General features: G+C 38.1%; 1 protein-coding gene across 3 annotated transcripts in view; it reads right to left on the minus strand.

Moving 5' to 3' along the window:
• Positions 1-14859, minus strand: part of fhod3b (formin homology 2 domain containing 3b) — a 133135-nt gene that overhangs the window by 27666 nt on the left and 90610 nt on the right. For 2 of the 3 annotated variants that reach the window (XM_056762889.1, XM_056762888.1), the window contains exons 6-10: positions 7016-7110; positions 4533-4644; positions 3473-3567; positions 3221-3364; positions 2896-3137 (exon numbers count right to left, since the gene is read on the minus strand). In XM_056762889.1, the coding sequence (XP_056618867.1) occupies positions 2896-3137; positions 3221-3364; positions 3473-3567; positions 4533-4644; positions 7016-7110 (688 nt within the window). Of the gene's footprint in view, positions 1-95; positions 162-2895; positions 3138-3220; positions 3365-3472; positions 3568-4532; positions 4645-7015; positions 7111-14859 lie in introns of all 3 variants that reach the window. The other variant, XM_056762887.1, reaches the window with a different exon arrangement.

A 14859-nucleotide genomic window follows, 5' to 3' on the forward strand; every position in this document is an offset into this window, starting at 1 on the left:
AAGAACTGGATGTTAGTTAAAGTCAGGGAAGAGATAGCATCAGAAGAGGATCTAGAATCTGGCTTCTATCTCTATGACTCTATACCCTGAAATACCTTTCAGATGCCTGTCTAGAGTGCTCTGTTTTCTGCAGTTCCTCATCCTCCTCCTCTTCCTCCTCTCTGTGGTCAACAGGAGGGATTGAGGGTTTTAAGGAAGAATGAGCGATGAAACCAAAGTAGGTAGAGAAAGGAAGGGAAAAGAAGGTTTACGGCATGCTCTGATTACAGACAAAATGACAGGAAATTACACAAAACAGTTTAACAGAGGAAATTATACCATAAACAGTCATATTATGTTACAGGTGTCTGAATATTTTGTGTCATTAGATAATGTGCGTTGCTGTCCTTTTGAAACCTAAGATGTCCAAAATCACTGTTTTGCAGGAAATGGAAAAAATGCTGTACATTTTAAAATGATTAAATACTGAGTTGTTAAAGTTGACAAGCTCTTTGTAATGCTTTTTATTTGTTAGATATTTGCAAAACCCAGTGACAAGCATAAAGGTTGACTAATGATAATGATTTACGGCAAAACATGAAAAACAGGAAATATTAAGATAAAAGGTTTCAGAAGGACAACAGGGATATGTGATGTGACACAACGTAGAATGGAGTAAACAAACCTTTACACACATCAGCTGTACACAAGACATACATGAGTTCACGGTTACATAGTTACAATATTGTAAAAATAAAAGACTATGATTTGTTTTTTAAGATCACTGGCTGTGGGTGTGAGGCACCCATTGAAGCTCCACTATAGTTGAGACTAGAGTTGAGACACACCGGGTCACACAGCATTTAATAAAACAATATAATAGATTTTGGACCAAGTCCTGGGCTCAAAGAGCCTCTCTGTCTCTGTTTCCCAATAGGCTGGAATTTATTACTAATATGGAAAACACTGCACTTCAAAGGTGCTTCTAATTTCCTGTGGTGAGTTAGCTCACAGACGACAGGATCAGATGACTGACTGAGACGAATTCAACTATTTGTCAACCAAACCGCTCTGAGAAAATCCCATCACGAAGAGCAGATCCTGTCATCAATGATCAAAAGCACGAGGAGTCTGCGCAGCTCCGCTAAAGGATGCGATGGAATGAGTCTGAGACGTGATCATTATCTCACTGTTGGCACAGAATAGCTTCAAAAAAAGTTTAAAGAAAATATAAAGGCTAATAATCAATATTATAAAGCGATATTGCTTTGTCCGTTAAAAAGAAAGTGCTCACAATTAAACATCCAATACATGTTTTTCATAATGTCCAATACTGCAGGGAAAATATGTATTTAATCTATTGATTTGTTTAGATCTTTTAACAATAAATGAATAATAATAGAAAATTATTTGAATAAATAAAAGCTAAATAAGCTTTACATGGTTTTTATAAAATTGAGTGCTCATACTAAACCAACTGAATGATCAAGATTGACAGTATGATTTATATTAAGCGATTACTTTTAATATTTATTTTTATAAAATTGTATTTCATTTTTATTTCATTTTAAATGTAATTAAGTGGGGAAATGAAGGTAAGTATCTTACAGTACCTGACATTACAGTGGCCGGTTTTAAAAGTCACATGACTTCGCAGTCATATTTTTGTTATTTGACCCTATGTCTACATTTATATTGTAAGGCGCGAAGCAGACAGAAGACACGTGTTAGTTTGAGTTTATCCAGCAGTTCACACAGGCCAAAACACAGAATAAAAAAATAACACTGCAGACTGTAAACATTTACATTTGGACAGGATTTGATTTCTCAGAGGACCACGAAGAGGTGAAAAATAGAAGGTCATTTGCTCTGGAATATTTATTATTTTATTTGATTAAATATACTACATTTTTTACATTTAGTATGAAATATTAAATGTTAAATATAAAAAAAACTGATGAGGGGATTCAAACTGAATAAAAAAGACCATAGTATGTAGTCTGTGATACAGATTTCTCATCAAATCTCCTCTGGGAAAACATGTCCGATCTAAATAGGGTTCAATATTTCTTTTGTGCTGAACCTGGACACAATGTGCACAATCTGGCATACTTGGCATACTGGAAATATTGTACATCCAAGTAATTAGATGAGTTTGTTAAAATATCACAAGCATGATTAACAGAAAAACATATTTTTGAAAGAATGTTCAAGTATACTGTATCAATTCACTTAAGAATTAAATTTGTTCACGAAACATAATCAGATCTGAAGCCTGCAAAGTTTGCATTACATTTGCATCGGACAAATGTTTTGGATTTGATGCTATACACCCGATAGGAGCCCAAATTTTGCCGACCGGACTGACAGCAAGCTGCGATGAATCAAACGGGACGGTGTATCCGGAAAGTAGTTCTTTCAGGGCACAGTAATTCAAGATCACTCACTGCATTCTACAACACTGCTCTAATACAGAGCAAGCTGGACCGTTTGCTTTCGGGTGCAATACATGACCCTGCTTTGGGGAGCTTGTGCCCTCTTTGATGACTGACTCCAGAAAAAACATATGAACTTTTTTTTGTAGCTGATGATTTACCGTCATACCCAGAATGGATATCTATGCTGTTTACCTTTGTCCCTAAAGCAATCAAAGCAAGTGGATTCGGTTGTATGATCAAATGAATATACAAGGACAGGGCCTGGTCCCCGTGCTACAGCCCTGAGAAATATACATGACTCATAGCTCCATATTTAAGTAACTTCCCTTTCTAAAAACATCAGCATATTCTGAAGATCATACATATTTTTTCAGTTTTATGGCTGAAAATGAACGATAGTTTTGCACTGATGTGGTACTAACTCACATACATTTTTAACAAAACCTGATTATATTGGAAGTAATATGCCTTTTCTTACCTTTCACTAATATTCTCTATCCTCTTGCCATTAAAAGGGAGGATGTTGGGGGTGTGGCTATGGCAGGGGGAAGTAGGAGCAGACGTGTGGCCTTTTCCATTTTGAAGCGAGTGTCTTCTGCTGCGTCGTCGTTCCAAGCCCCGCCTTTCAGGCGTAGCCCCCACGCTAGCCCGACGGCGGCTTTTATGTCCAGATGAAGGAGGCTGAGCTTCATCGTCGCCATCCTCATGACGAAGAGTTGCCTATTTTCAGAGAAATCACGCTTGGTGTAACAGTCTGAAGATTCGCAGATCATTTAAACCTCGAATAAAATCGAATGACTAACCTCATAGATGTTGAACTGCTCCACCAGGTCCAGGTCTGCGCCCTTCCTGTTGATTTGTCTCTGGGCCAAGGTTTCAATCGCCTGTTCCTCCAGACTGTCAACCACATCATAGAACGAGTCTTGGTCAGGAAGACCAGCCAAAGTCTGGATAACGGGTATATGTGGAAAAAGAGGTCAATATGCAGAAAGAAGAGCATGTAATGTTGAATTCTCCATGTTCCTCAAGTGAGAATGCATAGTTTCACAGCCGACCTTGTTGATAAGTGTCATGGCATAGACCAGCAGCTCAGTGTCCATTCCATCCTTCTCACTCAGGATTTCCATGGCGTTGGACCAGGGCTTCGAGCCTAGAAGTATATACAAAACAAGAGTCTTAATTTAAACCAGGACCCATATTGATAACTTTCTAATCTCTGTAAACCAGGCGTCTTAACTAAGTCAACAAAAATGGTTGAAAACATTTGCCACTGAATCATAATTGGTATTTGAACAAGTAAATCAGTCGTAATATGAGGTTGGTTTTAGACAAATGAGCAGCATTAGTTAGAGGAAACTGTCTGTCATGTAGATTAATAGCAGGAGCTGTTCTGATGCGTCTGCCAGTCGTCTGTCTCTCACCAGGAGACCAAACACAGCTTCTCTCCTCTTATGTAACAGTATTAAAGAAAAACTCTTTCACCGGAGCTCTAGTCCCATCAACACCTTTTTCCATGAGCTCAGTATGCTAATCTTGATTTATGCTGTTGGCCTGCACAATAAATGCCTAGCCAAAGCAGACTCGGTCGTATGAGCAGTTTCCCACTGAACATCCAACAAACAGCCAATCAAAAGAGTCCAAGAGAGGAGTCCAAGTCTGTGAACTGAGATCACACTGTCACCATCCCCTCACATTCTCCTGATATTTTTCTGCTTCAGGTATAAGAATACAGTCCTTCTCAATCATTCAGGCTCAGCTCAGGATGGCTGAACTGGCTCCAATGCTTTTGAAACAGTAAGAAACAGTAAACAGTGAAGCGGCAACAGCCATCAGGCTTTGGGCCTGAGCTCAGCTTGGACGCACACACAGGGACTGATACTCTGCAAAGCACAGATATGAGATTTCCAGACATACGGGGTAGCTGTGTGTCGTTAGCGGTGAATAATAATTTCAAACAGCTTGAAACATTTGGAGATATTCTGAGGCAATGTAGAGCTTTCAGAGAAAGCCTAAATTGCATGGATATTGATGAGGTAAGCATTAGAAAACAACTAGTTGACGAATTATAATGAGAAGTCATGTATGTGTGTTTGTGCTGTATGGTGAGTTTGTTACCTTTCTTATTGTCCACAGTGTTGACGGCCTGGATGAGGAGAGGTGCATTGGACTCAGTGTATTCCACAAAAACCAGCAACAGCTTCAGAGCGGTCTTAACAACCAGCCGGAACTACAAACACAAACAGGGAAATATAATAATACAGCGTATATTTGCCTTCGTTTTGATTGTAAAATATACAGAGACAAGGTTTTTCCGAAATTAAATTTACAACATGAAGGGCTGTAAATGCCCCCAAAAAAGATCTTGAACTGGAACTGTGGAGGATATTGATAGCAAAACCACAATATAGGATAGCCCAGAGAAAAGTGGATTATTAGCCGTTTTATTGAAAATGTTTCGTACGTGTAAATCTGAGGACTTTGACTCAGATGGAGATCTCATATTTTCATATGTCTTGTAACTGTTCTTGTTCTTATTTTCTGTTTTCTTGTGTTCTCTAACGGTTTTCTTGACCGTGTAGACTTTCACCTCTTCCGAGTAGATGTGGCTCGGTGTGATATACATCCCTTCTCAATATTACCCTATTCATCTTTGGATTCTTTATACTTAAAACTTGTTTAAAAAAGTTATATAGTATCAAAATTCATTATCAATATTTGTAACCCTGCAAAAAGTCATAAGTAGCGTTTTATGGGGTCAAAATTTGTGATCATTCAGATATTAAGTAAAGATCATGTTCTATGAAAATATTTTGTTAATTTCCTACTTATATATTTTAAAACTATTTTTTTGAAGGGATGCCGCAAAATGAAGAACAAAAGGGCCAGAAACATGCTTACAAGCATCGCTCGCTGCTGCCCACTATTTGGGAATTACCCCAATGGTATCTCTGTAAAGCCTTCGGGTTTATCTTCTCTCCATAATGTCATTACAGCGGTACGGAGTTTAGAGCGATAAATCAAACCTGTTTCTTCATTGCAACCGCCTGCGATAGCAACTCTGATGGGGATCTTTAAAGGCGATTTTATGAATATTTCGATTTTTATTTATTCTGAGTTTTTTTAGGCTATTTCGGCCAAATATTGTCCTATCCTAACAAACCATACATCGATGGAAAGCTTAGTTATTCAGCTTTCAATTTTAGAAAAATGTACTCTTGTGACAGGTTTTGTGGTCTAGGATCATATATTTGCTACGTTGCTTGCTACTGACACTACAGTCTTAAATATTTATAAGCATTTAAAAAAGCACTTGTAAAATTTTTGGTGCCAAACTACACAGTGGAAAAGCCAGAGCAACAGAGAAGCCCTTGCAAAATACTGATGAAAGTTTAATATCCATTCAGGAGAAAATCATATGCGTTATGCATTAGAGATGGACAGCGCGACAATGATCCATTATGGATCTACTGTATACAGGATGCTGTCAGACTAAGATATAATGAACAGAAGCAAAGATATACAATAAGACATATGAAAGTGTACGAGAAAAAAACAGTGTGGAAAATAGAAAACACAGATCTGTATAATAAAGTGAAAGCAGATCCTTTCTGTGTAACACTTGTTACATTTAACAGAAAGAGAGAGAAGAGCCAGGTGAAAGTACATTTGGATCTATAATACAGAAAGTGCAGTGTTGTTTTTGTGATCACAAACATCCTTGTATGACTAAGCCTTGTATGACATAAATACATATTTGCTCTGATCATATGTGCACATCCTTCCACTAGAGGGCTGGACTAAAAAAAGAGGGAGAAAGAATACATCTCAGTGCAAAACTATGACACCCAGTGTATACTGTTCATATCGGCACACCTGAAAGCTGCTCTATATGAAAACAATTGCAAATGTTGGATTACAAATGGAAAAAAAGTTCATTTAAAACAGGTTCTTATAAATTAATTACGTAAAGACAGCATAAAGATAACTCTCTCTAAAATGAAAACAAAACATTATTAATATTACAAAGAGAACATTTACAAGCTTGACAGAATATTCTACATTTTGTAAAAGTAAAATCATAAGCCAGGCCATTATTTGCATTTAATTCTTTACTTAATTAGGGCTGTTAAATGACCAGAAAGTCCATAAAAGTTTGTGTTTTACATAATAAGTCTCTGTACTGTGCATGTTTATTTTGTATTTACAAACAAATACATATATATATTAAGGAAATATTTGAATGTATATATTTAAGTGAATAAATAATTGTAATTATATATATATAAACATTTATTGGTATTTATATTTTATATATTTTCCTTAAATATATACATGTGTGTTTATTAACAGAAAAACAAATTCTTCACAGCAAACAGACATTTATTATGTAAACACAAACTTTTTATTCTACAATTCATTTTCTGCAATTCAATTTTATTATGCGATGAATTGAAAATAATCGCAGCGCAAATTTTAATTCATTATTATGAATTTGAACTCATTACTTGAATTAACGGTTGATTTTTAGGCCCATGTCCTTTCTTTGTTGAAACCTGTTCTGAAGAAACACACTTATTGTTCACTGAAGTGTCTTTTACCTTTGATCCGACCAATGTGTAAAGCCACTCTACGGTTTCATTGTGCCGGATGAGCCCATTCATCCCATCCACATACAGCATGATCTGTCCAAGAGCTAAAACACACAAAAAGAAATATTAATGCAAAGCTGCCCATTTTGACGTATGATGAGTGTGTGTGAATCAGCTTCAACACAAGGTGTGTACAAGCATGTGTGCGAGTGTTTGCATCTGCACATCCATGATAACCTATTGTGGTCGGTGTTTCCATAGCCTTCATAAAACACCATCAACTCTCCAAATTAAACTCTGGGAAGGTCTGCTATTGGGCTACAACTACACAGATCATCTCTCACAAATCCATCCAAAGTTTAAAGGAATGAGAATAAAAACAGACACAGTGTTCTGTACGTAAAAGCAGCATCTGATCAAAATGAGTGTCAAGGAGAACTACATTTCCAATCATTCTTTAGGCATAAGACCAAGAAAAAAAAGGATACGTTTTTTTACACAAAAGTCTCCTGTCTTTGACAAGAACAATATGAAAAAGTGTATCTACTTAATTTTGATAAAACTTACATGAATAAACATCACATCCAAGTCTTGTTAACCAAAAATGATCCATCATTGACAGATTTTTTTACCGAATTTACTATAAGGGCAAGTTGTAAATCCCCGCTTTGTCATTTCTTTACATTAGAAGGTGATCGTAGGCTACATCCCCTGCCCTCAATTGCGAAGGGAACTGTTTCCCTTTCATTAGCTTCCTTACAAATGCCTGGTCCTTTTTGGAAAACCCGTGCGCGGTCAGCGGAGAGTCACTCAGACCCACGTGTCGCATCGCGTGCACCCATACAAATACAGGCGTGCGGTGTATTAATATAAACTGTTGTAGCCTAATAAAGTACAGTAAGTTCAGAGAATAAACGCAAGTACAGCATCTTTAGCAGGTAAAGCTAAAATAATAATAGATAATGACGTTTTTTTTACGAGTCTGTCCGTCAACCTCTGATCACATCCTAATTATAATTTCTGAACTGTTAAACAGGAGCTTCCCGGGAGGACTAGAGGGCAGCGTATTTTCAAGCCCAGAGACTCAACAGACAGGCAGGAGTCATAACAAACACTTTCACAAGCTGAGCACACACACACACAGAGTGCAGTTTAAATATTGCTCTTAAAACCTGAAGTCTCAGCGTGTGTGGCAGCGCAGAGGAGAAAACATCTGAGCGGCCTGATCCACCCAAGCGTAACATGACTTCCATTTGCAGCAGGACATATAAAGACCATCATAACATGAGCTCAGGGAGCGCTGCGGGAGGCCACTAAAATCACTGAGCTTCCATTCAGCACGACAAGCCGGAGGAAGAGATAAAACTGAACACACTGAAGGTCAACATGACTTTCAGAGCTTTAATCGAGCTGAAGAAAGATTTCGCCCTCCAGTCATAAGGGGATTTATAGACTCATCTTCAGTTATACAGAGATCTGCATACGCTATACAGACAAGCACATGTGGTAAGAAAGATATCTGTGAATATTTCATAGATATAGTGTCTGACCTGAGACACACACTCCTTTCTCATGAGCGCTGAAAGAAATGTGAGCTCTACTGGATAGCTCAAACAATGAGGTCATAACTAAAGTCGGACTGCACGTGTACACAATGACAAAAAATGTAAAACGGAGCCCAAAATCTAAACATGTTTCTCTAAAATTGCTGACACATACACTTTCATTTTTCTTCGAAGAATTTATTGCTGAATATATATATCACCGAAACCACAAAAATAAATAAATTAACGTTCGGATGGGATTCAGACAGACGCCTTTGGCAGTTGCTTCTTAGGTTTATTAGCTTTTCACAAAAGTGTTGGGCATCAAGATAAAAAACCTTTCAAAATTGTTTACAATATATTAAAATAAGAAAATCCAAGAAGGCCTACATATTCTGCTTTTCATAAAAGGATTTCATGTGGCAAAGTCATAAATGACCTATAGAAAAAAACATGGTTTTATTATAGTAAAAGTACCAAACAGGATTTTTGTGGTAGATCAATTCCATGCAAATGTCAACCTTTTCATGAAAACAAATCAAGGTTTTGAGTAAACTTATAGCACAGATGTCAACATTTGGTAATTCAAATAGACATATGAGGTCTCAAAGTTTTTTTAGTGCATGATTTACTTTTATTTCATGATTTTCCATCTGGTAAGTGCCATTTTCAGGATTGTCACATCCATAACGGTACATACTCCTCATGAATGGACACATTAAAATATAGTATAATATATAATATAGTAGGTATTTTTTGTTCTTTGAAAATGCATCCCTTCTGAATTTGTTTAGCATTATTACTTCTTGTTTGTACATTTTAATGCACAGAAATCCTACAAAGTATGTTGTCCCTCAAAAACTGTTTTCTTTTTTTCACATCCATAACGCACGTTTATTTCCCATTTTTAAAATAAAAAACTTGTGCGTAGATTGATATTTTTCTGATGTTAAGACTCGCACAACAAGGCTTTAGTCAAATCTAAACAGATGGTTCAGTATATTTGTAACAAATATATTCTAATATTCTGTTTTGTGTCACATCCGTAACTCAAAATGTCACATCCATAACTCTGGAATTGCCCAGTATTGATGACCATTGGTATGACCAAGGGTTTTACCACAAATACAAATGTAAAACTATGGTTACTGTAGCAAAATCATTGATAATTAATGGTCACCTAGGCTTAAATATAGTTTCTTTCTTTATTCTTGTAGTCAAACATGTTAAGAAAGGGCATAAGATAACTGCTGTCTCATCATCAACTTCCTATTCATTGCTAATATTTTTATTATTATTTGAGCAAATGCAATGGTGCTCCACTGGAATTTGTTCTGCAGCTGCGTGCAACCTGTGTGTAGGGGAACGACAGTTTGAGTAATCTGGACTAAGGTCACCTAAAGCCAAATACATTTTATGTTGTGATGTGGCTCTATAGACAACTGAAAAATCCTTCTGACCTAACTATGACACTAAAACCCATTTAGCATCATTGCTAAACTCTGGCATTTCCTGGCAACATCTGGAGCATACAGCTCCAGATCACACCTGAAACGGTTCCTCTTATCTGGAGCAGAGCCTGAAGTCCTATCCGCTGCCAGATTCCCAGAGAGAGAGAGAGAGAGAGAGAGAGAGAGAGAGCAGAGCGGTGACCCCATCTACTGCTTCTCCCATCTTCTATTTCGTTCGTCCACACGGGAGACTGAGGAGTTATGAATACACCTCATGCTGGCCAAGATTCCCAGGTGCGTCTGTCTGGTGTGTGTAGCTGCCTGTTGGAGAGACTCTTCATCTTTTATCAATCGAGGCGAATTACTCAAAACATGTCTGTGACAACATTCCGCACACATTTTTCTCGAGACCTTCAGAACGTCATACGCTCAGTTAGACATGCATGCAGTCTCTGGGTTACCCGCCACTGCAGCGTTTCAGGGGTAACGCAAAGGTTTCGTTCTATATTGCAGTAAACCACATCACAGAGTGTTTGTAAAGGCCCGATTAACCCTGCAGACAGGCAGTCAGGGTATTTAGCAAAGAGGCAGTGAGGTTTTACCTCAACACTCAGAGAGAGCAGCTGAGAGATGGCCGATGTGTGTAATGAGCTGTTCTTCATATGCTTCACAGAGCACAACATTCCAGAACGCTCCCTACAGCATTACTTCACAACACAAGAATACAGCAGAGTTTACCTGAGCTCATTTAGATGAGTGTAAGTTGAAACAGTTTGTGAACTATTCAAATGTATCATGGTAATATTTCTTGCATTTCTTGTTTTTGTGACTCTATAAATAATTTTCTATCCAGTATATTTTTTGTGATATTACAGCCGTGGATTTTTTTTGACATTCTCCAATATTCTTTTCAGTTTTTCTAAATGTACGATTTATGGGCATGTGTTTTTCTTAAAGGTCCAGTGTGTATTTTTTTGGAAGATCTATTGACAGAAATGCAATACAATATACATAGCTTTGTGTTCAGAGGTGTATAAAGTCCTTACATAATGAAAAGTTTTTTTATTACCTTAGAATGAGTTATTTCTTTCTACATACAACGCAGGTCCCCTTGCATTAAATTCACAATGTTGATTCAACAGTAGCCCTGAACAGACAAACTGCTCTACAGAGCGCATTTCGTAAATATGTTATCTCATTTGGCAAAGAAGCGAAAACTTGATGGCATGTATTTAGACCTGTGTCAGCCTCTGTAGTGTTTCGAAAGGGAGGGGTTGAGTGAGCCGTTGGTTGCAGTTCGCAACCTCACCACTCAATGCAGCTAAATTTCATAAACTGGACTTTTAAGCAAAGAAAATACGTTTATATTTGTCATAATTCTGCCCCATGATATCAGGTTTCTCTTGAGCTAGTGGCAGGATCATGACAGAGCCATGTGTTTTGTGTGGAGAGAGGCAATTATGACCCTTACGACCTTCAATACACTCTCTCCAGTCTCATCTTTGTCCCCGCCCCCTCGTTTCCTCATTATTGAATGTTAATTATTTCATGACCTGCACCTATTTCCCTCTCGATTTGATCCCTATTTAATGCCCTCGTGTTTGCTGTCTTGTGCTGGTTCATTTCAATTCATGTGGCTGAGTTGTTGTCTTGCCAGTGTAGTCTAGTCTTTTGTAATATATGGAGAACGTTATCTTTAGTCATGTCTTCTTTAGTTAGTCCATGTTCCTGATTTTATGTCATGCTTGTTTTACCCCCTCAAGGGTTTTAGCTTTGTCTTTATTAAGTCTTGTTAAAACCCCTTACCCACTGTCTGCGACTGGGTCCTCTGTCCTTGTCTCACCACGAACGTGACAATATTCATGTTTAAACAACACAATACTAATATTTTTACATGTATTTTAGTGTCAGTTCAAAATGAATATGTGATGGAATGAGCCAGATTGTTGTCTTTCATATTGCTGTTGGATGACTTTGTCACTAATAAGGTTTGATTTTGATTAGATTACACAGATAATGGACTGGAATTGACACCATACATTTAGAAATGCGGATAAAAGGAAAAACTGAAGAGCTTTTTACATTTTCCAAAAATTCCTTGACAAATAAGGATTAGTCTGATGAAACGTCTGCGCCCCAAATTTAAGCCATTGGTTGAGTGTTGTGGAAATGTGGCATCCCAAAACTTGTTTCGAGAGGAAGCAGTTTAGTGATGCTACAATTAATTAAAGAGATGCGGTCCTGAATAAACTATACAAAATTGAAAACTAAACCACATAAAAAATTTTTACACTTTAATGCCCTAATATAAGTAGTTGAATTAGCAAGCAGCATCAGTCTCTCATCCTATAGATGCCTTCACTGTTAGTAAACATTGTGACGTGTTTTTGTGGGTGGAGCTTAGGTGGGGGCAGAAAGATCCCCTGACCGCATTACTAATGGTAGGTAGCACGTTTTATTTGCATGCTTTTTCACAATGACTAGAAAAAAATCTGATAAAATTTGAACATGTAAGGTCACTCACTGTGAAAGACAGCGATTGTTTTTGAAAAAGTTAACTTTAACGTCTGGAACCTGGCCGACCTGTACGCACTCACTCAATTGATCCTGACAGAGACAATCTGACAGGACTACGTCCAGTTAAGTGGCCTGATATCTTTTTTTAACTCCTTATGTAGACGAATCTATGCTGGTTTATATTTTGGCGCCTCCAGTTTTCCCTTTGTTTTGCCTCCAGCTAACAACGTCGGCACAAAAGGGGTCTATATCTGTTCTCAGTCAGGCGGCATCACAGACCCAACTCTGGTTGTTTAAAGATGGCTAGTGGGATGCCACCTTGCGTGGTTGATGTCATAAATGTTTTTCACCTGAGGTGAACAAAGAAATACTGTGGAGGAAGCTTAAAATCTGGTTTCCTGAAACCCTCTTTGCCCTCGGTCATGTTCGGGTGCACAGCTTGAGGTCCCTGTCTGTCTGTTATCATTCACAATGACCAGAACCTGAAAAAGATCTCCTGCTGGTTTTTTCACCTGCTTCCATTTGTTTAAATTACATTCAAAGTTTCCCCCACAACTGGGTCAGCCAACATTTGGGCCCATCTGGCAGCGTCATGCATTTATTTTTGTAAGGCTAAAGGCCTTCTATCAAGGTCCCGGTCTATACGGCAAACTGCAGAACCTTTACTGCTCTCAACACGTTTCTTAATCCAGCATAACGAAATCTGGCTCAGCTATTGGTGCAGTGAAAGTCAGGTATAAAGTATTTCTTATGTTTAACCACAAAACAGAAACACTCTGGAAATGTTTCCACAAAGAAAGAATGTGCTCCCCCACCGGACATGACAGTCAGATCTGTGGCGGTGGTGCTTTCTGGAAAAACTGATGACGAATAACTTTTTCCCGTAAGCTTTAAGTTATTTTAACTTCCGTTCTTGTTTGATTGAGTTTTGATTTAGATTCACTGTTTCCTAATGAGACAGCTTTATTACCGGGGCCCATAAAATTTCCATTAGGAGTAGTTCCTGGACATTGTAAATTCAACAGGAACTCATCATTAAACAATCACCCGATCGCTGGGTCAATTGCTCGTGTACCATTACAGTCTTACAGTGGTAAGGTCACAGCTAGCTGGTAAATCAATGAGGCAGGACACAAAGTACACATGTGCTGGCCATGACGATTCAAATGTCCAATCAACAAGCTGTTAGAATAGCCTGAGCCATAATTTTTTAAACTTTTTTTGTGGAGGGCTGTGTTTTGGCTCCCTTACTGAAACGGAAAAACAAAGCAATCTGCAGAAAGCTTCACATCTGAACTCAGTAACATGTGGCTATTCCAAGTAAACATAGAAATGCTGGGCTATTGCACATGATGTATCAGGATAGCAGAAGGATGAGCGTGGTGAATCGATACAACACTTCACGCCACATGATGGAACTGCACTCTGTATGAGGTTTTAGAAACTGTTCGTCATTAGCCATATAGCGTAGCGCTAACGTGCATGAATCTGATGGCACGTGGCTATAAATCCAGCTTTATATTCTCGCCCTGAATCACTCCAAACGATAGATTGATATTCCATGCAGTGGCTGACTTCATGCTTTGGTCTAGGGCCAATTGTTCACACGTGCGACCGTAGCTCAAGACCCGGTGCTTAAATATAAGCGTGTGAACACATGTGAGGGCAAGGTTCAGATTGTTTGCTTCAAAATAGCAACATATCTTTGCTATTACACCTTTGGGGCCTATATCAATGACCTATGATGATGGCGACGATGAGAAACGTGAGACATCTGATGAGGGCCAAAGTTCTTATGGTGTAAATAAACAGAGGACAGGAAACACCTGCCTCTGCTAAATAACAGCCTAATCTTAATCTATAGCTAAATTAATTTACTACATTTTATATTGTGTCATCAAGTGTTTTCACTCTTTACTATTAAAACTCTAAGGGGAGCCTCTATCACACTACAGGCTTTACTGAATCTCCACAGATCTGCTATGAATTGTATAGTCATACTCTGTTGGAGCCAATGGCTGGCTGTAGTTGAAGAATAAAGCAGGACAACATCTGTTTAAAGATAGCATCACGTCATGTTTGTGTGCAGGTTGCAGCCAGTGCTGTAAAACTGGAGATTAAAGCCTTCAAGTGCATGTGAATGGAAATATTTTGGTTTGTAATATTTCCTCAGGCAGCTATACATGTACGCTATACTTGCAATTAATTATAATAAAATACATGTAAAGGTGTAATCTGTAACTTTTCGCCTCTTTTCATCATCTCTGTTTGAAAATTGCAAGTTACTGGTAAATTGGTAAGAGTTTTCTTACGTGGGTCGTCATTTGGCAAAGTGCCTCTG

The sequence above is a fragment of the Triplophysa dalaica genome, chromosome 12, assembly GCF_015846415.1.
Source record: "Triplophysa dalaica isolate WHDGS20190420 chromosome 12, ASM1584641v1, whole genome shotgun sequence".
NCBI lineage: Eukaryota > Metazoa > Chordata > Actinopteri > Cypriniformes > Nemacheilidae > Triplophysa > Triplophysa dalaica.